This window comes from Ambystoma mexicanum, chromosome 3p (genome assembly GCF_040938575.1).
Source record: "Ambystoma mexicanum isolate Mex_15411 chromosome 3p, UKY_AmexF1_1, whole genome shotgun sequence".
NCBI lineage: Eukaryota > Metazoa > Chordata > Amphibia > Caudata > Ambystomatidae > Ambystoma > Ambystoma mexicanum.
In genome coordinates this window covers 433383062-433410061 of record NC_090925.1, presented here as the reverse complement: position 1 = coordinate 433410061, position 27000 = coordinate 433383062, and the positions used below count along the sequence as shown (strand labels likewise).

Genomic DNA, 27000 nt, shown 5'->3' with positions numbered 1-27000 from the left:
GGTACTGGCAGGCTCTGAGGACCTATACTGCTTTCATTTGTAAAGGAGAGTACTTGCCCTCTCACGCAGGCCTCAGTGCCTTCAAAGGGAAGGGAAGCCCTTAATCCAGGGAGCGAGGATCGGACCTCCTATCTTTCCACTTCAAGCACTGCCCTTAGCCATCTCAAGCGTCAGGCAGTCTGTGCTGGAGCTTTCTAATCAAGGAGGAGGAGCTTGTATACTGAAGCCTGCTGGATGTCTGCAGAGGGAGATGGAGCAGACACGGGCATGGCCAAGGGCATGCGGCCTGCATCATGCGCACACCGTCGAGAGTGGAGCTCGCACGGGACTTGTTCTTGTGGGAGTTGATGATGCGATGAGGAAGGGTTGGGGAGATGTGGGAACAAAATCTGCATGCATGTCTCCTGCGAGCCTCAACACTAGGTCAGCACACCCCCAAGGACTAGCTTCGGGCATCCTGTGCAAGGGATTCCCTGTCCCCACAGTGTGTGTCCCCACCGCCTCCAGGGGTGGGGTCCATGGAGCCCGCGTGCATTTCTTGCACGACATGGATATTTGTTTTCATGCTTTGGGAATCACCGTGCCTTGCCATGGGGGGAGGGTGCTGCAAGTGAAATGCCGTGTGTGGTGGTGCCTGTCAGTGTTCTCAATGATAGTTCGCCCACCCACCTCCCACTGTGGGAGCGTGAAATCTCCTGCAAGCTGTTGCATAAATCATCGCACCCAGCATTGGCCACTGCACCCGAGAGGCGCGTGTCCTCTGGCCCCGCGTGACGAGGGCCTTAGGTGGAAAACGTGTCCTCAAAGGGGAATTTCCTCAAATCAAATGTGAGCACATATTTTAAAATGAAATGAAGCTTGAAAGGCCATGAACGTGTGAGAATTTTCCTAACCGTCGTTTTTGTTCGGGAAGAAGGGTCGTGTGGTGCCTGGCCCCTCCCATCCCTTGACTCATAGACAAGCTCATTCCCGCCCAAATAATCTAGAGCAGTTTTAGAAACATTATTTCTTTACCTAATCTCTAAATGTTGTTATGGAAAGTTCTGCTTCCAACCCATTTCGCACCAAAAGGAGAAAGTAGTGCATTGGGGTGAATTCAAGGTTTTCTTTCTAATTGTTTCAAAGGACAATGATGTCGACCACTTGCTGTCATGGAAAAGACCCAGATGGCAGAGGAGGTTGGAGTGATTTGTGCGGCAGCCCTCGCAACCATTGGGAAAAGCCTGACGAATGGTTTGAGCTAAGCTGGTCACCCTCATTTCCCTGCAATGCCCACCCGGGGTCCTTCCTTCCATGTAGACGCCTGCGATGCAGGTGTGCGCATGCGTCTGGCGGGAGAGCTGTCTAACGCACATATGGTTTGCAGAGAAGCCATGCCATAGAGCAGAGGCCTGTCACCTTTGGCTCTCCAGATGTTTCGGACTACAACTCCCTTCATCTGTAGCCAAAACAGTCAATGGTGAAGGATCATGGGAGTTGTAGTTCAAAACACCTGGAGGGCCGCAGGTTGCAGACTCCTGACACTGAGGCACCCCAGGGGCGGATTGGCCTAGAGGGGACTCTGGAGATTTCCTGGTGGACCTCTGCACCATGCGCCTCTTTTGTGCAGGCAACTTGATTCTCACCCTCTCCCATTCAGGCCTCTTTCTTCCTTCCAACACTCTGCAACTCCCACGTCCTTTGTTTTATGCCAGTTTTTGGTTATGTTTAGCCAATTTTTTAAATCCCTATATGGGGCAAATGTGTTTCAAAAGTCACTATTTAGACCCATTTGTCCACATTTTCTTGCGGGGGGAAACCAATTTGAAAAACATTTCCAGGGCCACTTTTGGTTCCCGGCCACCCCTGAGGCAACGCCATACTTTCCCCCATTTGCCTAGCAACTGAATCATCAAATAGCAGTCCACTCATTTTCACTAAGTTTCACTTCCTTCTGTCCTAAAATATCAATGTCATTTCGAAATGTAGATTGCACCAATCCGAACTCCATTTTCTTTCGCTTTCTTTGATCATTCCCACGCGCGGGGAGCAGAGGAAGCTCGTCCAGCAGAACCAAGAGAATGTTGATGGGCTACGCGTCTGCATAAGTTATTAGAATGGCAAGATTCTGATGAACTCCTCAACATCACTGCCCCCCAGGCAACCCCATATCGCCCCACCCATACAGACTCAATCTTGGGGGTACACACATGCTTTGCTGCAATTATTGCAAACAATATGAAAACAATGCAAACGTAGGGAAACTCAGCCATGGTGTGCTAGGGGCTTGGAAAATACAACTATTGGATATTGCAGTGATATCCAAACAGGTGGTGCACTTCCCTATCACCCCTAAAAATTGACAAATGGGGTGGGGGGTTCAGAACTCTAACGCGCTCTCCCAGAATGTATTCAACTCCTAGAATCAAATAAGAATTGTTGCAGAATCTCTGGAATGTTGCCACAAAGTTCTGGTTAATTACAAAAAGTGCTACTAAAGGTGCCAACACTTGTTTCGAGCCTAGCTCTTCATCAGGGCGTCACAAACACGAACATTCAATACCAAAATTGCCACTGGCATGAACAAATTTATGCATGAAGGCTGAATTTACAGCCCACCTATGTGACTGTTTTCGGACGCTGTAATATTGGACCAGAAATCAACGTCCTATTATACAATTCTGTTAAAATTGGAAACGTGCATGATAACACGAAGAGTGCCAATTTTGGTACTGGATGTTAGTTTTTGTGGCGCCCCGATGAAGAGCTAGTCTCAAAACACATGTTGGCACCTTTAGTGGCACTTTTTGTAAAAAAACAGAACTTTGTGGAAAAATTCCAGATATTCTGCAACAATTGTTATTTGATACTAAGAGATACTTGTCCCTTTGTCAATATGAAAACAATACCACTTCAAATGGTCCTTGGTTTGCTTAAGACATGCATTTCTCAAGCATGTTCACATTTTACAGACACCTTTTGCCTTCATTAGTGGCTTCGTCACGCTTTGAGGGTACCGTCAGACCAGGCGTGTGTACATACCCAGCAGCTCTCAGTTATAGTATTGTAATTCTCAGGACTGCCATGCGACTTGTGCTCTCCAGCATTTAAAGCGTGCCACATTCCGGGTGCATTTCCCCAATGTGACCAAAACAGGTTCAGAACATTTGTACCTGCTCCCTCTACTCTCCGCATGTCCCATTAATATGGTGGGTCACTTTCCCAGCCCGCGCTGAAGATCAGCTGCTCCATTGCAGCCACCTGATCAGGTTAAAAGGAGCCCCCTGTGTGGCACCTCTGAACTAGATCAAAATAGAGGTCCACTTGTGGCGAAATCTTCTTCCAGCAGGAGCTCAGGTGTTCTTTTGGATGACACCTGTTCAGGAAAGACCTCGGTCTCTTTGGTCATACTGATGAGATAGGCAGGCCCCCTTTATTTTGTGTATAGCCTATTCAGGTTATTTTCTGTTTGAATGCCAGGCAAACACTCGACTCCGTGTGTTGGTGTCTTTTGTGAAGGAGCCATGTCTAGTGATTGGGCACAAAGTACATAGTTGACGGCCCATAGAAGATGCCCTTTTATAAGCCATGGTGGGTAAAAAAGGAGACTCTTGACAAACGGTCCCAGAAACTCGCTGAAGTTGCAACTGGACGGGTGAAGTTGTGTTTTTATGTATGCTGTTTTGAGGCTATCCTCATATTTGTACCACTCTGGTTTTGCTATACGTCATTGATCTTGGAGGCTGACATGCAACAGTGATGTGTAGAATAAGCCATTTGAGCCAATTCACTTGCCATAGTGCCACCCAGTAGACATCACTGGAAGTTGACCTCCAGTTCAGAACACCCCCGATATATATATAGGGGGGGCGTTCTGAACTGGAGTGGAGGCATTCCACGAAAGCTCACAAATATGCAAAATAAATGACTTTGTTAGCCTAATTAAGGTATTGACTCATTTTATTTTTACTCAACATTCTGTTCAACCCTTGGCTAATACGGTACAAGCAAAGTTATTCCTAGCAGATCAGGAGTAAGTGAGATTTACACACGGTAGTTTCTTTTGTGACTGAAATATCCTCCTCTGGGTTTAAGGCCAGGGTAAGTCAGAGTTGATTGTAGTAATGGCCCTCTCTGGGTTTAAGGCTAGGGTAAGTCAGAGTTGCTGGCAGTAATGGCCCTCTCCAGGTTTAAGGCCATTGAAAGTCAGAGTTGCTGGTAGTAATGGCCCTCTCTGGGTTTAAGTCAAGGGCAAGTCAGAGTTGCTCATAGTAATGGACCTCTCTGGGTTTAAGGCCGGTGTTCGTCAGAGTTGCTGGTAGTAATGCCCTCTCCGTGTTTAAGGCCATTGAAAGTCAGAGTTTCTGGTAGTAATGACCCTCTCCCGGTTTAAGGCAAGGGTAAGTCAGAGTTCATCATAGTAATGGCCCTCTCCGGGTTTAACGTCAGGGTAAGTCAGAGTTCATCGCAGTAATGGCCCTCTCCGGTTTTAAGGCAACATAAAGTCAGAGTTGCTGGCAGTAATGGCCCTCTACTGGTTTAAGGACAGGGTAAGTCAGAGTTGCTCGTAGTAATGGCCCTTTCCGGGTTTAAGGCCAGGGTAAGTCAGAGTTGATCGCAGTAATGGCCCTCTCCGGTTTTAAGGCAACAGAAAGTCAGAGTTGCTGGCAGTAATGGCCCTCTACTGGTTTAAGGACAGGGTAAGTCAGAGTTGCTAGTAGTAATGGCCCTCTCCGGGTTTAACACCAGGGCAAGTCAGAGTTGATCGCAGTAATGGCCCTCTCCAGTTTTAAGGCAAGGGAAAGTCAGGGTTGCTGGCAGTAATGGCCCTCTACTGGTTTACGGCCAGGGTAAGTCAGAGTTGCTCGTAGTAATGGCCCTCTGAGGGTTTAAGGCCAGGGTAAATTAGAGTTGCTTGTAGTAATGGCCCGTTCCAGGTTTAAGGCCAGGGTAAATCAGAGTTGCTCGTAGTAATGGCACTCTATGGGTTTAAGGCCAGGGTAAGTTGGAGTTGCTCGCAGTAATGGCCCTCTCCAGGTTTAAGGCCATTGAAAGTCAGAGTTGCTGGTAGTAATGGCCCTCTCTGGGTTTAAGTCAAGGGTAAGTCAGAGTTGCTGATAGTAATGGCCCTCTCTGGGTTTAAGTCAAGGGGAAGTCAGAGTTGCTCATAGTAATGGACCTCTCTGGGTTTAAGGCCGGTGTTCGTCAGAGTTGCTGGTAGTAATGCCCTCTCCGTGTTTAAGGCCATTGAAAGTCAGAGTTTCTGGTAGTAATGACCCTCTCCTGGTTTAAGGCAAGGGTAAGTCAGAGTTCATCGTAGTAATGGCCCTCTCCGGGTTTAATGCCAGGGTAAGTCAGAGTTCATCGCAGTAATGGCCCTCTCCGGTTTTAAGGCAACATAAAGTCAGAGTTGCTGGCAGTAATGGCCCTCTACTGGTTTAAGGACAGGGTAAGTCAGAGTTGCTCGTAGTAATGGCCCTTTCCAGGTTTAAGGCCAGGGTAAGTCAGAGTTGATCGCAGTAATGGCCCTCTCCGGTTTTAAGGCAACAGAAAGTCAGAGTTGCTGGCAGTAATGGCCCTCTACTGGTTTAAGGACAGGGTAAGTCAGAGTTGCTCGTAGTAATGGCCCTCTCCGGGTTTAAGGCCAGGGTAAGTCAGAGTTGATCGCAGTAATGGCCCTCTCCGGTTTTAAGGCAACAGAAAGTCAGAGTTGCTGGCAGTAATGGCCCTCTACTGGTTTAAGGACAGGGTAAGTCAGAGTTGCTAGTAGTAATGGCCCTCTCCGGGTTTAACACCAGGGCAAGTCAGAGTTGATTGCAGTAATGGCCCTCTCCAGTTTTAAGGCAAGGGAAAGTCAGGGTTGCTGGCAGTAATGGCCCTCTACTGGTTTACGGCCAGGGTAAGTCAGAGTTGCTCGTAGTTATGGCCCTCTGAGGGTTTAAGGCCAGGGTAAGTTAGAGTTGCTTGTAGTAATGGCCCGTTCCAGGTTTAAGGCCAGGGTAAGTCAGAGTTGCTCGTAGTAATGGCATTCTATGGGTTTAAGGCCAGGGTAAGTCGGAGTTGCTCGCAGTAATGGCCCTCTCTGGGTTTAAGGCCAGGGTAAGTCGGAGTTGCTCGTAGTAATGGCCCTCTCCGCAGTGGAGTAACGTGTACATCATTGCAGAGTTCATGGTTTTATATTAACTTTTTCTCTAACTTCGTATTGTCGCCCTGGTAGATTGTATTGCTTTCTCTGATAGGTGCCTCTGTATCCCTCATGCTGTGTGTGTTAATATGAAACATCTTCGCTCCTTTGAACTAAAATAAATGAAAGAACAGTAGACGTGGAAATGCTGTTGGTTTCGACACAGCCCACATACCCATCCAATGTGGCAGCCTCAATAGAGCCGTTTTTTAGCATAACAAAGATATGTTATAAGAAGCTTTATAAAGCTGCCACAATAGCTATTGTTTGCATTTCTTTTGAAGTGATTAAGGGAGAATTGTAATTATGTCTTGCGAGAACCAAAGGGAAATATTTAAATTCCCCTCCCTTCCCTGTGAAAGCAAAACATCCATTTAGGGCTAAACGCGGTCCATTGCGCTCCATTTGCTGATTGCCACCCCGAGAAAAGGAGGTGCGACTGCGCGAGATGTAACCGTCTCAGGTGACGGTTAATCCGCAGGCCGAGAGTGGCGCGCAGGGAAATCTGCAGTTTGCCTGACACGGTCGCCTGCCCGAGTTAATCCGTCTCCTTGTTACAGTGACTCCTTCAGCCCCTCAGGTGCCGCTTACTGGAAATGCTTTGTCCACCTTGGTTTCCCATGACTACGCCATCACCGGCTGGAACCAGGAAACAGCTTGTAGGGAGGCCTCAGTCCAATGCGGCCTACCTCAGAGGATGCTGCAAGGTTCCCAACAAGCAAACCGAGCAGATGCCAACTGGCGTTCCTGGAGCAGGCCTGAATAATGAGTCTAGAGACCGCGCACCGAATGAAAGGCTTATTTTTCAGTCACCAAAAGTGGCATGCCATTTTATCAGCATATTTTGAACTCGCAGACGTGGCCTGCGTTGAGGGCACCTTAACATGAAGTCCCCAACAGTACCATGAGGGTGGCTGGCCGCACGTGCCCGTGGCTATAGGCCTCAAACCTACTTGGTAGGGAGCACCCCCAGTGGGAGACATTCTAGTTCAAATTCCAGGCCTTGATCTCTTGGGTCTGCTTACAAGGAGGTCTCCCATAAGAGCAAATTGGACACCCACCAATCTTTGCGCAGGACTAGGAAGACCACCCCCATTAACATAGGACCTGGATTCCGCGGACCAGCCGGTGCGCTAGTCCCATCTCTATCACCTCGGTCCAGTTTTAGTGAGTAGCGAAGGACAGGCTCGGACTGGCCTATAGGGCAATAGGCCCAGGGCCGAACCAAAAACACAAAATTCTTGTGGGGGCAGTTTTTCGGGTCAAAGTGGGCCACTTTTTTGGCCAATGTGGGCCAGTTTGATGAGCTAGTAGTTTTGACCAGTGTTGATGAATAAATATTCTTGAAAATGCACAATTTGCACCACATTTTATCAAAGACTCGCCCTTTGTCACAAAAGGAATGAATTGCCATTTTCAACTGTGGCCCACTTTTTCATTGGTGCCCAAGACAATTCTATGGCCCAGTCGGACCATGGCGAAGAGCAGAAAAGCTCTCTTTATCGGCACCCAAGCACTGAGGCGCCAAGTTCCATTTAACGGAGCAGAGGTGCTGTGCTATTAGTGGTGTGGGATATGTCTGAGGAAGGCTCAGTCGATGCAGCTGAAACGTAAACCCATCTAGCATGGATCCTGCCTCGCCTAAAGTGTGTTTAGTATATGGCACTTTTTAAGACACCGTTTTCGGCCCAATGATGTTTTGTAGAATTGCACGATGTCTAAGCACATTTAAAAGCAGAGAGGCATAGCACATGCGCCTGACAGAAAATGCTGGTCAATCGGTTTTAGGATGTCTCTGAAATCAAAGCGCTGTTTGAAAATCAATTTTGATCATGAGCCCATTTTCATCAGTGACCCCTTTTGAACTTAACAAGAGAGTAGAAGAAGCATTATTTGACCCAGGTAGTAAAGCCACACCAACGCTCACTTATCCACAGCTAACTACACACAGGCATGCACAGGAGTGAGGTGGAGATGACGCAAATGTATGCGTCCTCAAACTGCCACGGATTCTTAAAGCTATACCCACGGGGGCGTAGTGGACACCTGTCGAGCTCTGGTGGCACATGGTGGCAAAGCAGGCACCCACAGAGATCCCGAGGCACAGAAGGGCCCAAGTTCGGACACCCATGGTACGCCAGTGGCACATTGGGGTATAGCCTACACCAATGGAGCCCCTGCGGCACATGGGGACCCCAGCTGTTCAGAGGCCACCACATTGGACCAAGGCCTGTGCATGACTTTCAGTGGCAGGTATCTGGGCCGGACATTGATATCTTTTGCAGGGTGCCGCTGTTTTTTGTGTTGCGTTACTCTATGCACTGGGTCCACACTGCATGAACGATTAAAACAAACATTGACCCAGCGGAAGCACACTGTCTGCACCTGCTGATTTGCTGGATACCGCAAGGGCCCCCCGGTTCACTGTGGATGCACAGACATTGTCGAAGGCGGACGGGAGGCATTTCAATATCCGAATATCAAAAAATTGAAAAATCCTTAAGAATAGTCTTACCATGCGGACCCTCCTCAGAGTTTTTGCTGTCACTGGGAAGTAGCCTCACGACTGGCACAGACGTTTTCTGTAGGATGTTGTTCTTAATGCTTTGCCCTATCATCCACTTCTCCGCCCGCTACAGGGCCTTTTGGTAAATAGGCTGCGGTGGCCCATAAAGAAGGAATGGATGCTCTTTTCAGTTTCTGTTTGATTGTTGTGGGTTGATCTAAGCTCTCGGGTCATCCGCCAAACTGTTTGTTGTGCTTACGGATTATAGTCACTCTTCCTGTGACTGTGCATAGGGAGGCATCGAAAGAAAGCGGTTTCCCAGATATCTTGGCGCGCGGCATCAGTTGATATGCGGAATGACGCATAGAATTTTAAATTGACTCAATTATACTCTAAAAAGCTAGCATAAGGATTGAGGATCAGGTGTGATATGCTCCCGGCAGCGTAGGCCAAGTAAGAGCCTCATGTCCTGATTTTGAAGTACCGGTCAGAATGCACTCGGAAAAGGTGTAACCATTTGTGTCAGCCCACTAGAACATTTACAGAGAAGCAATTATGCAAAAGAAATAGAACTCTCTGATATTACACTCTACTATCAGGTCATATGAGGTCCCTTAGATGCAAGCACATCGTAAAACGCCCATCTTGTAAAACAGATATTGAATTATGCTTGTAGTCACCCACATTTACACAGATCTAAAATATCTAACATTTCTCAGCATTGTGTTAAAATAAAGGGTCAGTAAAGCTGCATCTGATGGAACGGCTGCAAAAATGTTCTGCAAATATTTATCGCAAGGGGCCTTCCATAGAAAAGGGAGTGGCTCGGGACTGCAGTTTGTTGCATGCATGAGGTCTTATTGGTATGGCCACAAACTATAAGCAAGAGGACCTTCTGTTCTACATTTTTCCCAGCATTTCCCATCACTACTCATGACTCAATGGCCCTCATCAGGAAGTTGGAGGTAACCATGCTGCTTTTAGCGGCATGTTTACCTCCTTACCGCATTCCGGGCCCGGGTTCCTCAAATGAGGACTTACCGGGCCATCGCAACCTTGGCGGACCCGGTAATTCCCCGTCTGAGCAACCCGGACCCGGTCCATCCCCATTCGAGCCCCCATAGGGCTCAATGGGAATGGGGATGGAGCTAACAACGGGCCAGTTAATAACAGGCCTGTTGTGAGCTCCCTGGTGTCTCGCGGGACCTGGTATGGACGCCTGGTTTTTCCAGGTGCCCATTGCGGGTCCTGCGAGGAGACCTCGTAGTAGGGCAGTTTGGGTTTACCGGCACCGGCACCTTTACCAGTGCCGTTAAAGCCATTCCGCCAACCTTGTGATGAGGGCCAATGTCTATGTGGGAGCCCAATCGACCTTCTGCTGCAAGTCTCGCCAAGTGGATATGCACAGGGAAGAAATGCCTAGTCAGTGTCTGTATCCAGGGCACAATGTGTGCAAAGGAAGCGGTCCCTGCATTCCATAGCATGCCATACTATGCCACCCTTACGTACCATGCTAGATTACTGCAGCTCACCCCTGAAAAGCAAGTGAGCACTGAACATAGGGCATGCGCCCGGGGGCTACATGCAAAGGCATAGGGGTAGCAGATGAGCTGGGGTGGACTGTGGGAGCAGGGAATGGGACGCTCCAGAGGGGGAGAATTAGGGTTCAGTGGAGTGATCAGCAATTGGCATGACGTTCTTTGAAGAGTAGGCTCTTCAGAGCATCCTTGACCTGTAGGATGGAGATGGCCAGACTTAGCTGCATTGGTAACCTGTTCCATAAACAGGGTGCATGGCAGGAAAGACGCCATGATATATCATGCCATGTCATGCTTTCTCCTCGGACATGTGGGAAGTGTGTGTTTCGCAAGTTGGAATCCTGGCTGGGTCAACTCAGCCCAGCATCCGTCAGATGTTCATAATTGGTTTCTGTGAATTGTTTAAACATGTATAAATTGTGAATTCAAAAAAAGAGAAAAGAAGAAATTCCATATTGCAATATAAAACATTACAGCATGCTATATCATTCATTAATGTAATGCCATACTGTGCTATAACTAAGGATACCATGGTGTTCATACTGCATGGTACTGTTGCATGCCATAATATGCATACTGTAACATACCATACCCCACTCTGCCACACCAGAACACAGGGCACAGCAACCATCCTGTTCCTCTCGACTCATGTACCTTCTGTTGTTCAGCTTTATTTCCAGTGAGACTGGCGGTGCCCATCATTCTCTTATTGGTTCATGCGGGCTTTCAGGTAGCGCCTCATGCCTCCGAGTTCACATCAGAGCACTTGTCATGCTTCCCTTTACAAGGCTATCTGGCGGATCGATCACACAGCCGCCTGTCGCCAGTTCCGCCCCCTAAGTGGCCTGCAATGACTAAACATGGCATTCCTTGTAGGATGATCCTGGCTTAGGAAACTCTGCGCAGCTCCTTTGTCCTGTTAATCCTGGTGGGTGAGGGTGGGGGGGGGTTGACTTCACTACTACGGGACAATTATCCCCATGCCGAAGCCCACTTGAAGAAACAATGTCACTATTTGAATGCGAGTTAAATTCAGTGCGCTTTTCTGCTGGAAACAGCATGGCAACTCCTCTGCAATGCTTCTGAAGCAGAAAGGCAAATATGGTTCATATGTTTGCCCCGCATACATCTTTTTGTTGGAAAATATGGACGATCGTTTTAAAATACATGGGCCATATAATAAAGAAAATCACATAACCTTTACCTTTACAATCCTATGAATACATTCACACCCCCAGAGAGCCAATCAGATTAAAACAAGTCCCAAAAGAGCCCCACCTGGCCCCCACTGACCAGATAGCTCCATTTTGTGTAAAGGTGCACTGAACCAGTTTGGTTTGGGAAGTGCACTCCTCTGTTCGGCTGAAATTCTGTAGGCCAATGGAACAGATTTTTAAAATGGCGATTGGCTACGGATGTGAAGACTTTTGGCACGTTCTATTTTTAGATGCAACTTGAGCTCTTTCGCAAGCGACAAAACAACTTGTTAAAAATGCTGCACAGTTTGGCCGCGCGCGCCTTCTGATGCTTAGGCCTCTGCGAGCTGGGGGGAGGAGTGCGGTTTTAATGAATACCCCTGTCCACCCCCACTGCACAGTCTTGAAAGTTTACTTAGCGGTACGAAGCACATTCTTAGTCCAAAAGTGCAATCTTGTGTTGGGGTGAGAAGATTGGGGAGCAGATGCGGCCACTGGCTGGATCTTGGGTAGCGCGGGCTTCATGAACCCACTGAGTAGTAAAATCAGGCCCGCATGTTTAGGATTTCCTCAATGTATATGATGGAAAAAACGGATACACAATCGGGGCTTAATGTGTTGGGGTGTTTGCCAGGTCTCAGCCCCAGCCCTTATTTTTGAGCCCCGGCACCTATTGTCTCAGACTCACTTTAATTATGAAGCCGTGATAGCCAGTGCCTCCATCAACCACAATGAGCAGGTGGGAGCTGTAGTGTAACCCCAAATATGACAACAATGTCGGGAGCAGCTGTGGGTGGTGTCACAGGAGGACTAGAAACTATTTGGGCCCTAGCACTTCTTTTTTTTTTTACAAATTGAGCAATGTACACAATGAATTTGAGTGGTGAGGATTTTACCATTGGTTTGGTCATGCTGTAAACTGTCTAGATGTGACAGTCCGACGGGTTCAGGGGGCCCAGCTTTGGAGACACAGAGAGCAGCCGAGCCCCACCCACGAAGCACAAGAAGCAAGACCTTGCAAGTGCTTCCCATCCAGCCAAGGGATGAAAGAGGAAGGCAGAAGCTCTTGGAGCTTGTTTCAAAGGGATGCTAGATACGGCCATTGCATAAGGGACACAGAGCTAAGATGTGTGCTTTGTAACTTTAAAAAAAGTCAATTCCTAGGAAAAGCTATCTTTTTAGAAACCTTCTGCGAATGAATCCAAGAAATAGCAGACACCAATACATAATTGAGGTGGTTTTTGAATTTGGGAGTTTTCCCCAACTCATTTAGCAAGAAATCTTGTGATTTGCTTCCAGGTTAGTCCACCGACCACCGCTGACGATGTTCATTTGCTCAAGTGCAGGCTGTGTTTGACACAGCAGCAGAACATTTGTATGCACAACAGGAATTGTTAGTTATGTTCCTTCAAGAGGTGATATTGATGTAAATATGACTAGGCAGCACAATATGTACTTCAATACAGATATCCCAACTGCAACCTCATTAGTAGGAGCAGCCAAGATTTACCATTTTAAGGGTGTGCTTCTACTTGTCCTTAGATAACACATTTGCATTCCTTTTGCTTAATGTATTTCAAAGTGGAGTTGAAACCCCTATGCATTTCTAACCCAAAGTGTCTCTCTTTTTGCAATCTAATACTTAAGTAATTAGGCTACATTCCGTGGGCATTACCGGGTGGTAATGGCCCTCTGCCCAAGTTAAAGTCCTGAGTTAAGAAACAGTGTTTATAGAGGGCCAAGGGATTTTACCACTCGATAATGAAAACCAGAAAAGTGATGGGTGGAAGGTTTTGAATTCATCTGCCATCTAGTTGCTTGGAACGCAGGCTTTCATCGTGGGATTTGGCCTGCAATCCGAGCAACTTGATTGGTTAGGTACCCCGCCCAGGGTGCTATTGGTTCTTATAGCCCACAGATTATCTAAAGGGAATGCTAGGCGAATATTCCAAGGGTTATAATGGGTGTTATCCTTCATGGTGTCTAGGAATGTGATAATTAAATTGAGTGAGTTCCAAATGGTAATCCTCTGAACATTATCAGTCGCTCGATGGGGTCGCACATCACTGGGTTATGTTTAAAGATGTTTCCATCCTTTAGAAAATTGATGCTAACAGTTAATCTATCAGATCTTTTCTCTTGCCTTCCCAGAACATGTTGGCCAAAGCACTTTATGATAACAAGGCTGAATGTCCAGATGAACTGGCTTTCCGCAAAGGGGATATCCTCATGGTGTTGGAGCAGAACGTCGTGGGAAGCGAGGGCTGGTGGAATTGCTCCCTCCATGGAAGGCAAGGCCTGGCCCCTGCCAATCGGCTGCAGGTCCTTGCCAGTTCGCCGATGGATACTCCGCTTTCATACGGCTCAATTGGCAGGAAGGAGAGCCCGCAGAACATCTACCAGGTGCCAACGGCTGCTCGATCCCCGACTGCTTCCATAACGTATGAAGAGATGGACACTTTATACCAGACTCCTACATCCTCGCCGCCTCTTTCAAAAGATGTCTACCAAGTGCCCGCGTCTTCGCCTGCAAAACTGTTTTGTGATCGGACCCAAAGCTCCACAAATCAGGTAACGAATGATACACCCAGTAAGGAAAGGCAAGCGGGTCAGCTGGTTTAGGTGCTAGTCATTTTTGTGGCAAATAGCTGTGCAATGTGTTCAGAGTTCAATTAATGGCATTTAAGGAAAGTGCAACAAGGGGTTCATATATTTCAGAGATTGTTTTGCAAAAAGCATTAACTGCATGCATGGCCGTGTCATACCAGAGATGGCGCGTATGTTCTGTTGGGTTCCCTGCATGCAATTTTCTACTTTTATAAAATGAAGTGTAAAAGTAAAGAGTAAAAAACAGGTGAAATTGCCTTTTACTCTCCCTTTTGCAAAAAAATGTGAACACTGCCTGCAAATTACCCTTTGCAATTGACATTTACAAAGTATTCCTTTGGAATCTGCCTGCTTTTAGGACATGCTAAAAAAAATGGGATTCCAAGGGAAGCCATTCCTTTTACGCCAGCAGGAGCATTTCATGCAGTCGTAAAAACATGCACCCTTTGAGGTCGGCGGAAGACTGCAGGGCGGAAATGATCATTCTGTTCATGCTCTTTGCCCGAATGCTAATGACTGTAAAACGCCTTGTAGTGTAAACATAAGTGGCAGATCGCTAATGCTACTGCCTTGCTTTTATGCCTTTGATTTGATTAGAAAATGAGCCCCTTTTTGCCACGCAGGAATAGTCAGAGGTCATGATAAATATCTCTTGCGTCATGAAAGCTAAAGGAACACTTGCCATGCCAGAACACAAAGAAAGTGGGCCGAGGGCAGGTGGATCCTGGTGTCGTTAGGCAGTTGAAGTGAAGACGTGGTAGAGAGTGAGGCAGGAACTTTGGCAGGTTGGGGGAGGCACTGGCAAAGGTTAAAGACTAAATTGAAGGATAATTTTTGCTAATTGATTTCAATGCAGTGAGTGAGGAGTCCTGTCATGTAAATAGGGGATGGCAGACTTAGAGGTAAAGTCAGTAAGAGGCTGCATCGTTAGCAAATGTCCCCGGTGTTGGTGTGACGTTCAAAAGTGGTGCGGAAGGGGTTGTGCAGTGACTGGCAACTATGCGCTAGATAGAGACCGAGTAAACAAGGTACTTGATGGATTGATTGGCAATTCTAGAATGTTCCCGAGATGGAGGTGGAGTGAGATGGCGATGGCCATGGGGTTGTAAAGCAAGTCTTCCATTGGGCTGGGTAGTTTGAGCGGGGAATTGAGGGCCTGCCTGAGAACTCTAGAGATGGGGGAAGCGGGAATGAAAAAGCAGGGAGATAATGGACAAGGACTCCAGGCATTCCAGCCAGAGGCGGAACAAAGGCAGAAACTCTGCCAGGCTAGCGACTCAATGAGAATCATTGGAGCCCCCTAATTACATGACTGAACTGGAGTATGATGAGTTCATTCATAAAGTAATGGGAACTCCATCTTATTTCAGATGAGCGAAATGTTTATGAAATAATAATAGTAACAATGATAATATCACATTTCCATATAGCTTTTCATGCTGCACTCCTCTTACTTTTAGGTGTCGTAATAATAAGGGTTACAATAAGCAAATGCAATGATACCAATGTATTGACCTCTTGAAGGATGAAAGGCTGAGTCGGCTCTGAGAGATTTGAAACCTGTGACTGCAGACTCTAGAAAGATCTTTGAAGTGACCGTTTAGCTTGCTCTGATTTGTCTTTACAAATAAGGATTAGCAAGCTGTCCAAGTCTCCCCATTTCCACCCTACTCCTTCTCTCCAATGTTTCCCCATGCGCACAGACCACTCTTACATCCTTCTAGGAGGTCCTGGAATAAATGTACTTATCGCATCTCCACTGTATGCACTGCGAGGAGGCCCCATGTTTCCACGACCATCACCAAGAAAGCTAATATTCATTCATATTTATTTGTGACCCCTGTCAATCTATCATTTTCACATCAGAACCTCGTTTTCTAGGAACTCTTTTTTGCAGAAAGATGATGTCTCTGGTGTAAATTCCCTTGCAATGTGTATATCCTATATCGCACAGTGGACATATATCGCCAAACATGTCAGACCAGGGAATGGGGCTAAGAAAGGTTGTTGTTCCTAAACATGTACATGATTAGCCAAAAAAAAAACAAATAGTGTCTTAATTAATCTGAAAGATGCCAGGTTGGTTCTGCTCTTCTGTGAGATAGGGCTCTAAGAAAATGCATCTAAAGGAAATGCCTTTCGTGAAAATAAAGGCTTCCAACAAAGGTTCTGCATGTGCTCTGCAGGTCATGGGGTTGGATGTTCCCAAGAAAATCCCCACACTACTTGTGAGCTCACAGTCCCAGGTTTTAAAGAGCTCTCGCACCCTTTCTTCCACATTTCTTGGGATCTCCTCTCTTGAGTTCTCATCTTGGCTTTCAGGGATCCCACATCTTGTTTCCTCAGTTCTCAGGGTCTTTTTTCATTGACTCTTAACATTGTACCTGGAGCTTGTTGGTGTATTCCATAAGTGGGGTTGTGAGAGATGACTCCTCTACAATGGATCTGATCCATGGGATGGCGGGAGGCTGCCCTAATGCTGAGATAGGGTTCTCACTGGGTTGCCCGTGCCCTTTCCCCTTTGTCAGAGTTCTGCTTCTCCAGCCACCTGCTCCAAATCCCATCGCCTCCCCAGCGGCTCACCTCAAGTTTCATAGCACTAAGCTTTTTACTCTGTTAGCTATCTTTCTAGGGATTAGCCCTTCTTCTCCTTAGATTTACTACCTTCTCTTCACCAAATATCCCCTCTGCACCTCTCCATACTCTATCCTCCCGTAGTCCTTCAATGATATCCGTTTGCACATCTTGACTTCCTTCTATGTCTTCATGGACATTAGCCCATGTTTCCTCCTTACTGCTGTCTGACAATTCCTCTTTCAGCTCCCGGAGGTGTATCCACTTCTCCACCTTGTACAACCCTTCCTCTACCCACTCTGCTTCACTTTTCTCTATTTCCTGTTCTTTCTTCACCCATCTATCATCACTATATTCCGGCACCAGCTGTCTACTCTCCTACCAACTTCTTCAGTCTTTTGGGAACCTCCTTTACCCCTTTGGGCACCTCCACTAGAACAATTTAGGCTTTTCAATTCCCTGTTATCACTGTCTCCTTCTTCTCGCCTTTGGGACTATTCCCTATACACATTTAGATTCTCCACTTACTTAATATCCTTGTCTTCTTCAATCATTCCACTCTTCTGGTATTTCCTCCCCATGGTCCCTTGTGTCAATTCCCCCCCCCAACCTCCTTGACATTGTTCTCCTCACCCCTCTTGCTCCTTTCAGCCCACTGGGTCCCTTGATCCCCCACTTCCAGGGTCTGTCTTTATCCAACCTCCTGCCTCCTCCTTACCCCAGCCTTCTGATCCCCTTTCCCCCAGCATTCTGCCTCCTACTCTCCCTACGCTCCAGGGGCTTTGCTCCCTTCTCCTGCCTCTTACTCTCCCCAGGCTCCAGGGGAGGCTGCTCCAGTCTGCGCTCTTTATCTACTTCCCCAGCTCCCCTTTCTTTCTCCAGCCAGCATTGAAGTAGCTCATCCTCCCAAAAACAACCACCCATCAACTGAGCCCTTGAGGTTTAATAGGGCTTTGGCTCCTCCTTCCAGCCTCCCTCTGGTGGAATAGGGATGAGGTTTGGTGGTTTCACATTGGGAACTTGGGAATCATAGTCATCTAGGCTTGGATGGATCTGGACCTTAACTTTGAGTACCATATTTGCCATATTGGAATTCCAAAATCCCTCTAGTTCTGCAAGCTGCTGGCTACTGTCTTGGGGAGATCTTGGTATAGCTCAGGGCCCCCTCTTGGTTTAAATGGATTCTGGATCCAGCCCATTGGGAACACTGCACCTCGATTTTCTTAAAGGGCCATAGTATGGGCCAGGATCCTACGATGAAGAGCCCCTTTTTTCAGTCCCATCATCAACAACTCGGTCAAACATGACCCTTCGTCACACTTGTCACACTACCACGTCCCGAGGGCACCTAGTTAGAGCATTGTGCCAGCCTTCATATGATTTATGCCACTATATTTGTGCCATTTTAGTGTCTCATCCATATGCCGCACTCTGAGGGGTTGACACTAGTCTATGGTTGTGAAGCTTCTCCCATATTGCATATTTTGTGCATTAGTTCTGCTTCTGCCGTTGCCCACTCTTGTGGCACTTGTCTTCTCTAGTGAGTGAATGAAAATGGCTGCTACCGAATCTCCCGCCACTTTCTAAGATCACTGCAAATTGTAATATGAATCCCATCCAGCCCAATCTATGTTTCAAGCTTTAGCTCAGTACATTCTCATTGTTTTGCTGCTAGGCCTCAATTACTTGTCCCCTAGCTCTTCTGTAGCCTCTTGAGGTCAGCGGTTGCCTTCTGCTGTAATTACTAGACAACAACGTTGAAAGAAGAATTTAGTATTTTCCAAGATTTTTCTTTCCCGCTTAATGGGAAGGTTCCGCCTGTTTAGGCCTAATACCCACCTTCCCTACTTCTATTTAATGTTTTAAGTATAATTATCTACCTACCTGATGCTGTGATTTCTTGAACATTTTAAATGCTGATGTTTTTGTGTTTGACATTTCTCCTAAATTGATAAAATATAGTAAACTCTTTTTCCCCTTGATATACTTTTCATTTTAATTTACTTAACCAATTTCACCCATATATTTTGCCCAACATTACGATTTTTTCTGGCTTCTTGCAACTCTTCGAAAATTAAAAATAATAGAAATTAAATGTTTTATAGGGATTACCTCAGCATCTAGACACTGTAATAAGATAGCTTTATAGTTCTATTAAGACATTAGAATCTAATCTGGGTGTAAATCCAAGAGACCTGAAAGACAGAGAGAATAGGGCTCCGAGACCCATGCGTGTATCATGCAGAGGTCTCGTGGAAGGGAATGACGAGGCAAGACTCTGTCATGGCTGCCAGAAAGAAAGGAGACATGTGCTGGATGGGCAGTACAGGCACCTCATGTCACTTTCCATATGTATTGTTGGTTCTATGTCATATTTTCCCTTTTTGTAGGTCACCTAACAAAAAAGAGATTTTTTTGCTGCCGATTTTAGACGGCCTGTGTTATAATGTAGGCTTATGAGCATTTGCTCATAACTAGGCTTGTGGAAAGATGAGGGTGTCATCGTGTGGAATGTGGAGGTTCAGGAGTTCTAGTATTGACGGTTGGGCTGGTCAGTGAGCAAATGTGTTTATGGGGTGTGGGGCTGTCCCAGTGTTTCTCCCTTTTACTTGTCCATGTGTTTCCCCTACAATCCTATTGTGTGATGAAGGAGCTGGACCTGGACAATAAAGACACTATAACTTACCTTGAGTGTCGGGAAACCTTTGTTACTACACTGGCGACGAGGATGGTATTGTGAGGGGAGACCGTTGCTGCTGGGGGGGGGTGCAGCCCTGTGTCACCGGAGAACACTGCCCCCGAAGTAAGCCCCGCACCCTGAGCGGATTCAACTACGGAGGTGTCTCTGTCTACTTTGCAGGCTGTGTGCAGGGAGCGCTGCCTGGGATTGGGCAGAGGAGCGAGTGCCGGCTTCACTGCTGTTGAGTCTCGTCCGGAGATTCGTGCCTTAACCCCGAGCAGTTTTGTGTTCGTTGGCCCATTGTTGCAGCTGTTTGGACCGTTTGCGAGTGACTTGGTGGCAGTGGAGGTCCCGTTCGTTGCCGCGTGGGAGCGATTGGGAGTTTGGAGCATGTTGCCAGCGGGGCCCCGAGGTTGTTTCCCAGCAGCTGATTGGAGGCGAGCGGTGAGCAGACGACCCCGAAGTTGTTTCCCAGCGGCTGATTGGAGGAGAGCGGTGAGCAGGAGGAGAGCGGTGAGCAGGCAGCATACAGCTGGTTCTGGGCATGGAGAGGAGGAACGGGTCCGGTTGTCTGTCCGAGAGGCGGCAGTTGTGGGTGCCAGGTTCCTCCCCTGGACTGGCCTCGGTTTCCAAGAATACGGGGGTGAGCCATTCCGGAAGGTCCATGGAGGAGGTCTCAGCAACTGTTGGGAGCGTTGTGGACAGGTCGAAGTCGAGAAGAAGAATGATGACGTCGTCCCCGCCTCTCACTACGCGGGCTAATCACCGCCAAGGCCGTTGGTGTTCTTGTGGATCGTGTCCCGCCCACGCCAGCGTTGAGGTCAATGCTAAGTTTTGTAGTTCGTTTTCGGATGCTACGTGGGATGAACACGTGATGGGGAAATACGGCAATGGAGGTGATGCCGTGGATGTTTCCTTTCCAGTAAAGCGGTCGGGGGTTGTGGATGGTCCTGGTCCTGGTGGGGTCTGCCAGCAGAGGATATTGCACCCCGCCCTTAGGGGTTCTTCGTGCTGTCCCCGGTCCTGGTGATGGAAGCCCAGCAGAGGACGGCGAATGGAGCGAGGAGAGTTCAGATGTCGGCGCTGGAAGTAGTGTGTGTCATTTTCACTTCCTGGATTTCACGTTTGGGCACTTCGAGGAACCGTATGGATTGGAACAGTATTAAACAACTGTGTTTTGCAGGTTAGTGTTTTGGGCCAGTGTGTTGTTGTGTTGATGTAGCGGCCTACCATGGGTTGTAGGGTAAACTCCTGGTAGTGTAAGGGGTAGATGTTGTTGAGGCCGTTGTCTCTTCCCAGTGGAGTGTTTTGTTGTGGCCTCATGGTCCATGTTAAGTCCCAGTTTAGAAACTTATGTTAGCTATGTCACTATATTAGGGTTGTGCTTCCATGGGTTTAGAGGTATTATTCCTTATGTGGGTGGTGCTTTCATAGAGACTGATGATGTGATGAAGCAATTGTAGCATGGTTAGGCAACGGGTTTGATTACGATTCAGTAGTACTGGGTTTTGTATTGGATTTTTTTTTTTGACTTGTGGGTGGTACATCCCAGGGACTGCAATATTCTGGACTTGCGGGTTGTGTTTTTGTATGGACTGGAATATTTTTGGACTTGAGGGTGGTGGTCTATGGGTCAACTTTCATTGGGAATGTAATGAATGTTAACTGTAATGCAAATTTTACCAAGAAATGTGATTTGTATGAAATGCATAATATGTTTATGTTTTCATGTCATTGTTGTGTTGTGAGGGGTGTGAGTGTATGTGGTGTTTATGTGGTGATGAAGTTTAGATGCCAATGTGTGGATTGCGGTTTTTGGCGGTGTAAATCGTAGATGCCGGTTGGGTCTATGTTGCATCTTCTATTTCATTGGTTCATTGCTATGTGAATGTATGCATTTTAAAAAGTATCAAGTTTGCCGGGTGGGTCCACGAGATATGCCATTCTGGCACAGAATGTGTTAGTGCATTCCTTGTTTTAGTTTTAGTTGTGTGGTGCGGCGGACTTCCGAGTTTTCGAGTTTTAGTTGCCGTAACTTAGGTCAACCTTGTGTAACATCCGGTGGAGTGCACATTGTTGTATTGTGGTATTGTTACATGAGACATGGATACCGGGTTGAGTCCATTTCCATTTTTTAGTTTTGTGGATGCCGGGTGGGTCCACAATTCCAGTTTGTGGTGAGTATGCAGTTATCATCCTGCTCTTGTGGTCTCGTTAGGGTCATGTAGACGTACGTGGCCGTGTTAGAAGTTAGAGAGCATGCAATAAGTGTTTCTATGCCATGCTATGGCATGTCCCCTGGCAGTGGTACGGGTTGCCCCAGGTTTGTTTTCTACCAGTTGGGTAGGGGGCGTGTTGATGTTTTGTCAATAAGCCAATTCAGATCAAATGCAGTGTCAGGATATTTGGTTATTACTTTGTGAGATTATTGTGGAATGGACTGGTTGTGTAGTTTTGCCTGGTCCCTCGGTGGTGTTAGGCATTGGTTGTGTTCTGTTGAGCTGGGTTGTGATCGGAAGTGGCAGTTCCGTGACTCTGGGGTGCAGACCAGAGTGGTTGGATGTTTGTGTGATGGTGTTATCGGGTGCTTAGGTAGCTGTGTTCTCAAATGAACTGTGTGATCTGGGAGTGGCAGTCTTCCACTTACCTCGCAACAGAAGCATATGTGACATTGCAAGCAGGATCACAATATGCTTCTGTTGCAAGCAGGATCACACCCGCTGTAGGGAGTCTGGCATTTATTCATACCTCGCAACAGAATCAACTGTGACGTTGCAGGGAGGATCACACCCGCTGTAGGGAGTGTGGCATTTATTCATACCTCGCAACAGAAGCAACTGTGACGTTGCAGGCAGGATCACACCCGCTGTAGGGAGTCTGGCATTTATTCATACCTCGCAACAGAAGCAACTGTGACGTTGCAGGCAGGATCACACCCGCTGTAGGGAGTCTGGCATTTATTCATACCTCGCAACAGAAGCAACTGTGACGTTGCAACAGGATCACACCCGCTGTAGTGAGTCTGGCATTTATTCATACCTCGCAACAGAAGCATATGTGACGTTGCAACTGGATCACCCCCGCTGTAGGGAGTCTGGCATTTATTCATACCTCGCAACAGAAGCAACTGTGATGTTGCAACAGGATCACACCCGCTGTAGGGAGTCTGGTAATTATTAATAACTCGAAACAGAAGCAAATCTGACGTTGCAACAGGATCACACCCGCTGTAGGGAGTCCGGCATTTATTCATACCTCGCAACAGAAGCAACTGTGCTGTTGCAGGCAGGATCTGCTAAATTAAATATCCATCAGCAAGAGCTCCTTCAAAATGCATCTCATCAATTGATTTCCCTGAATCCAGACCAAGGCGGCTGTGATTGTGAAGTTTGCCTTTAAATGTTACCAACTTGACTAGCATTTCTGTGAGCTTTCACTAAGGTCAGATAAGGTACTTCTGCTTCCCACTTCCACTTGGGGGTTTATGGTATTCACGTAGAAAATCAAGCCCCTGTCTTTCCTGCAAACCATGAGCCTAACACAACCCAGTGTGACTATTTAAACAGTAAGGGCTCCTGATACGCCATGGCGGCTCAGTAATAGCAATACCACCCAAGTCATCCCATTCCTGTAGATGAGAAGGTGCACAGTTTACCTGCCAAAGTGTAGCTAAACATTCTCAGTGCCCAACTCAGGCTACGGCACTTTGAGGCTTGGCATCGGGCCTCTCGGGCTCTAGCTAGACATTCTCAGTGCCCCTCTCAGGCTCTAGCTAAACATTCTCAGTGCCCAACTCAGGCTACGGGTACTTTGAGGCTTGGCATTGGGCCTCTCGGGCTCTAGCTAGACATTCTCAGTGCCCCTCTCAGGCTCTAGCTAAACATTCTCAGTGCCCATCTCAGGCTCTAGCTAGACATTCTCAGTGCCCAACTCAGGCTACGGGTACTTTGAGGCTTGGCATTGGGCCTCTCGGGCTCTAGCTAGACATTCTCAGTGCCCCTCTCAGGCTCTAGCTAAACATTCTCAGTGCCCATCTCAGGCTCTAGCTAGACATTCTCAGTGCCCAACTCAGGCTACGGGTACTTTGAGGCTTGGCATTGGTCCTCTCGGGCTCTAGCTAGACATTCTCAGTGCCCCTCTCAGAGTCTAGCTAAACATTCTCAGTGCCCATCTCAGGCTCTAGCTAGACATTCTCAGTGCCCATCTCAGACTCTGGGTACTTTGCGGCTTGGCATTGGTCCCCTCAGGCTCTAGCTAGACATTCTCAGTGCCCCTCTCAGGCTCTAGCTAAACATTCTCAGTGCTCATCTCAGACTACGGCGTCTTTGAGGCTTGGCATTGGTCCTCTCAGGCTCTAGCTAGACATTCTCAGTGCCCCTCTCAGGCTCTAGCTAAACATTCTCAGTGCCCATCTCAGACTACGGCGTCTTTGAGGCTTAGCATTGGTCCTCTGAGGCTCTAGCTATACATTCTCAGTGCCCATCTCAGACTCTGGGTACTTTATGAGGCTTGGAATTGGTTCTCTCAGGCTCTAGCTAGACATTTTCAGTGCCCATCTGAGACTACTGTACTTTGAGGCTTGGCATTGGTCCTCTCAGGCTCTAGCTAGACATTCTCAGTGTCCATCTGAGACTACGGTACTTTGAGGCTTGGCATTGGACCTCTCAGGCTCTAGCTAAACATTCTCAGTGCCCATCTCAGACTCCGGGTACTTTGAGGCTTGGCATTGGCCCTCTCAGGCTCTAGCTAGACAGTCTCAGCGCCCATCTCACACTCGGGGTACTTTATGTGGCTTGTCATTAGTCCTCCCAGGCTCTAGTGCTTTCTAACACATCTTAACACCCCTCTGAGAACCCAGGCATCTTTCAGACTTCACAGAGGCCTTCTCAGTCTCCAAGCACTTTGTGAGGGATCCCATCACCCCTCTCAGTCTCTACATGCTTTTGAGGGTTCTCGGCACCTCTCAAGTTGTAGGAGCTTCTTCCCACAAGGGTCTGCAAGCATCAACTTTCGCACATGGCAACCCAGTACTGGGAGTCCGAGGCTGCCTCCACCAGCTTCTCGGTATAGCATCTTAATACTTTCTCTTCTAGCTCCAGATAAAGACTTATTGCCTTTCAATAATGTGGGTCTTCGGATACCCCTCCTCTGGAGCCCTGAATGGTAGGGCTCATCACTCTTATTTCTCTTAAGTTCTATTGGCTCTGGGAGTTTTAGCTCTGTCCCTTTTCACATCATACTCTGATTCCGTGCCCCTGTGATAGGGCAGAGGAAGGTGAGATGATATAAACTAGGTCTGCCATCTTGGATTTTGTTAGTTAATCTTGTTTTGTACAAGTCACAATGTAAAGTTGTAACATTGTGGACTAAGAACATCAATGAAATGCTCGTTTTTAGGTAACTCACTGTTTGCTCCACTTCTAGGCACTTTGTCACACTATTCACACTGAGCCACTTCGGAGTAGATGGAGTTTGGGGAACTGTTATAGAAGACATGCATAGCTAAAGCTGGCGAGGAGCCCACAGGATACTGGCAGGCTGCTGAATAAGAGCTGTGAGGTTTGAAGGGCAAAGATGACAGTTGGGGGGGGGGGCATAAAACATTGGGGCCAATTGGCAACTTTGAGACGGTGGCTATAGCATGATGGCCAATTGAAGCAGATGTCAAGGTAGAGGAAGTAGACTGCACGCCAAGGTTTGGACAGCAGAGGTTGGAAGGATAGGTGTGTTACCACAGACATCCCATCAGGATTAGAGTATTGCAGCCAGTGGGTGTCATGGTGATATGATATGATTGGTTATTTGTAACGCGCTTAATACCCAGAGGTTTCTAAGTGTGAACCCGGGGATCGAACCTGCGTTGCTCCGTGTCATCTTGCTTCCAAGGTGAGCACGTCGCCCCTGAGCTATCCTGCCGAGAGCCAAGATGTGGTCAGGTCAATGCTAAGAGAAATCAATCCCTTTCAATCCCAGTGAAATACTTGTTTCTTTTTTCTTGCATTTCTGTGCCTTGAGAACTCTTCGTATAATTCATCGGAACTCATCATAGTCGTCTAAACTCTGTGTTCTTTAACCACGGTTTACATGCTCCGAAAGCACTTGCACACAGGGGAGTTTACAATCATTTGGGATTAAAACGCTGCATTACCCACAAAGCATTTAAAATAAATCGTTGAGTATGTTTTCGTTGCCAAATGTTGGTAGTACGATGGAATGATTGCATTGCAATTTGGATCTGAACCCTGTGCAAAACCAGTGGCCTTTTAGTAACATTTACACAGCGACGTCCGGCCATTTTCTTTTTAACGCTCTTAGAAATCGTGCACAAAGCCCTCCTCAGTGTGACAAAAGCAGCAGCCTTGCCAGCTTTGCAAGACAATTGGATTGTGGGAAGCTCTCGTTCTATTTTAAAAGTACTGCTGCGCGGGGAAGCTGGCCATACGTCAAGGAAAAGTATGCTTAAATATGCAAGGCCTCTGACTCACTGAGAAAAAAGAAAGCCGCAGTCCCCTGCCAATGTGGGCGGGGGTGTCAAAGGAAGTTTACTTGGCCACGTGAGAGCAAAGATCACATCGGATCATTGTTTCTTGTTTGTAGGCTATTTTATATTTTCTGAGAAATTCGGCACTTTAAAACAAAATGATGAAAAGCAGGAAGAAAACGAGAAGCTACCAAAAGAAGCAAGAGGCTTTGTCCGTTCTGAAAAGCTCAGAATGCATATTATATAGGGTGACCAGAATTAAACAGTAAAACACCGGGACAGGGCACATAACATAAAGGTAGGACTAACTTTTGAAAGTGGTTGTCAAGGCACTACACTTCAGTAGTGTTTGGAGGAGAAGGGAGTTTAAGTGTTACTGTTCAAATAAACACATTTGTTAGAAACGAACACGATCTTAAGTTGTAAAATGCAGCATTTCGTCTGTGTGAGATTGTGCATTCCTGCCTACCAGCTATGAAGACCTGCTAGCAAAAACCGGGACCAGTGCAGTTTCCAATGGGAACATAATCTTGAGAAAGGGGGACAGAGCACCAAATACCGGGACAGTCCCGGCAAAACGGGGACGTCTGGTCACCCTAATATTATACGTTAAATCACAGGGCTTGCAAAGCATTCTACGCAGGTTGCAATCTGCAACACATCACATACACAAGACCACCTCTGATTGGAGGGGCGGATAGAGGACGGCGCCGGTGGAGAATGTGGCAGTTCAGCATGGTAAGCCCGCCCCCTTTCCGGGTCTCCCCCTGACCCCTGCGGTGCACCTCCATGGTGCAGGACACCGGGCCAGAAGTGGCTGTGTGCATCAGGAGGGCTGGGCGACGTGGTTGGTGGGCGCGCCTGCCATTTTCGCTGGCTTCACGGGGAGGGGAGACGGTGCACGAAAACCGGCATTTAAGCACGGCCCAAAGAGGGGGAGAGCATCAGCTTCCTCCTCTTCGGTGAACTCGTCGCTGGTCCCGTTCCCCGCTCGCTGCATCGTCGACCCCACAGGGCTGCTTTTCTATCCCACCCACCATGCATGTTTACGTAGGGAGAGGAGGGAGTGGCGACTGCAGGTGGTGGATGTCCAAGTGAACGGCGGTGTGCCCCTTTGTGGGGGCCCTGGGATAGGCCAGTGGTGTGGGTTGGTTGTCTCTCACTGGGGGTTTCGGGCTGGTAGGGCTCTCGGGGGCTGGTGGGGCGGTATCAGGAGGTGGTCAGTAAGGTACGAGGTATGGGGCATCCTGGTACC

At 47.6% G+C, this 27000-nt stretch overlaps 1 protein-coding gene across 3 annotated transcripts in view; it reads left to right on the top strand.

Annotated features, from left to right (window-relative positions):
• Positions 1 to 27000, top strand: part of CASS4 (Cas scaffold protein family member 4) — a 144377-nt gene that overhangs the window by 61781 nt on the left and 55596 nt on the right. For all 3 annotated transcript variants that reach the window (XM_069651118.1, XM_069651117.1, XM_069651116.1), the window contains exon 2: positions 13555 to 13974. In XM_069651118.1, the coding sequence (XP_069507219.1) occupies positions 13555 to 13974 (420 nt within the window). The remainder of the gene's footprint in view (positions 1 to 13554; positions 13975 to 27000) is intronic.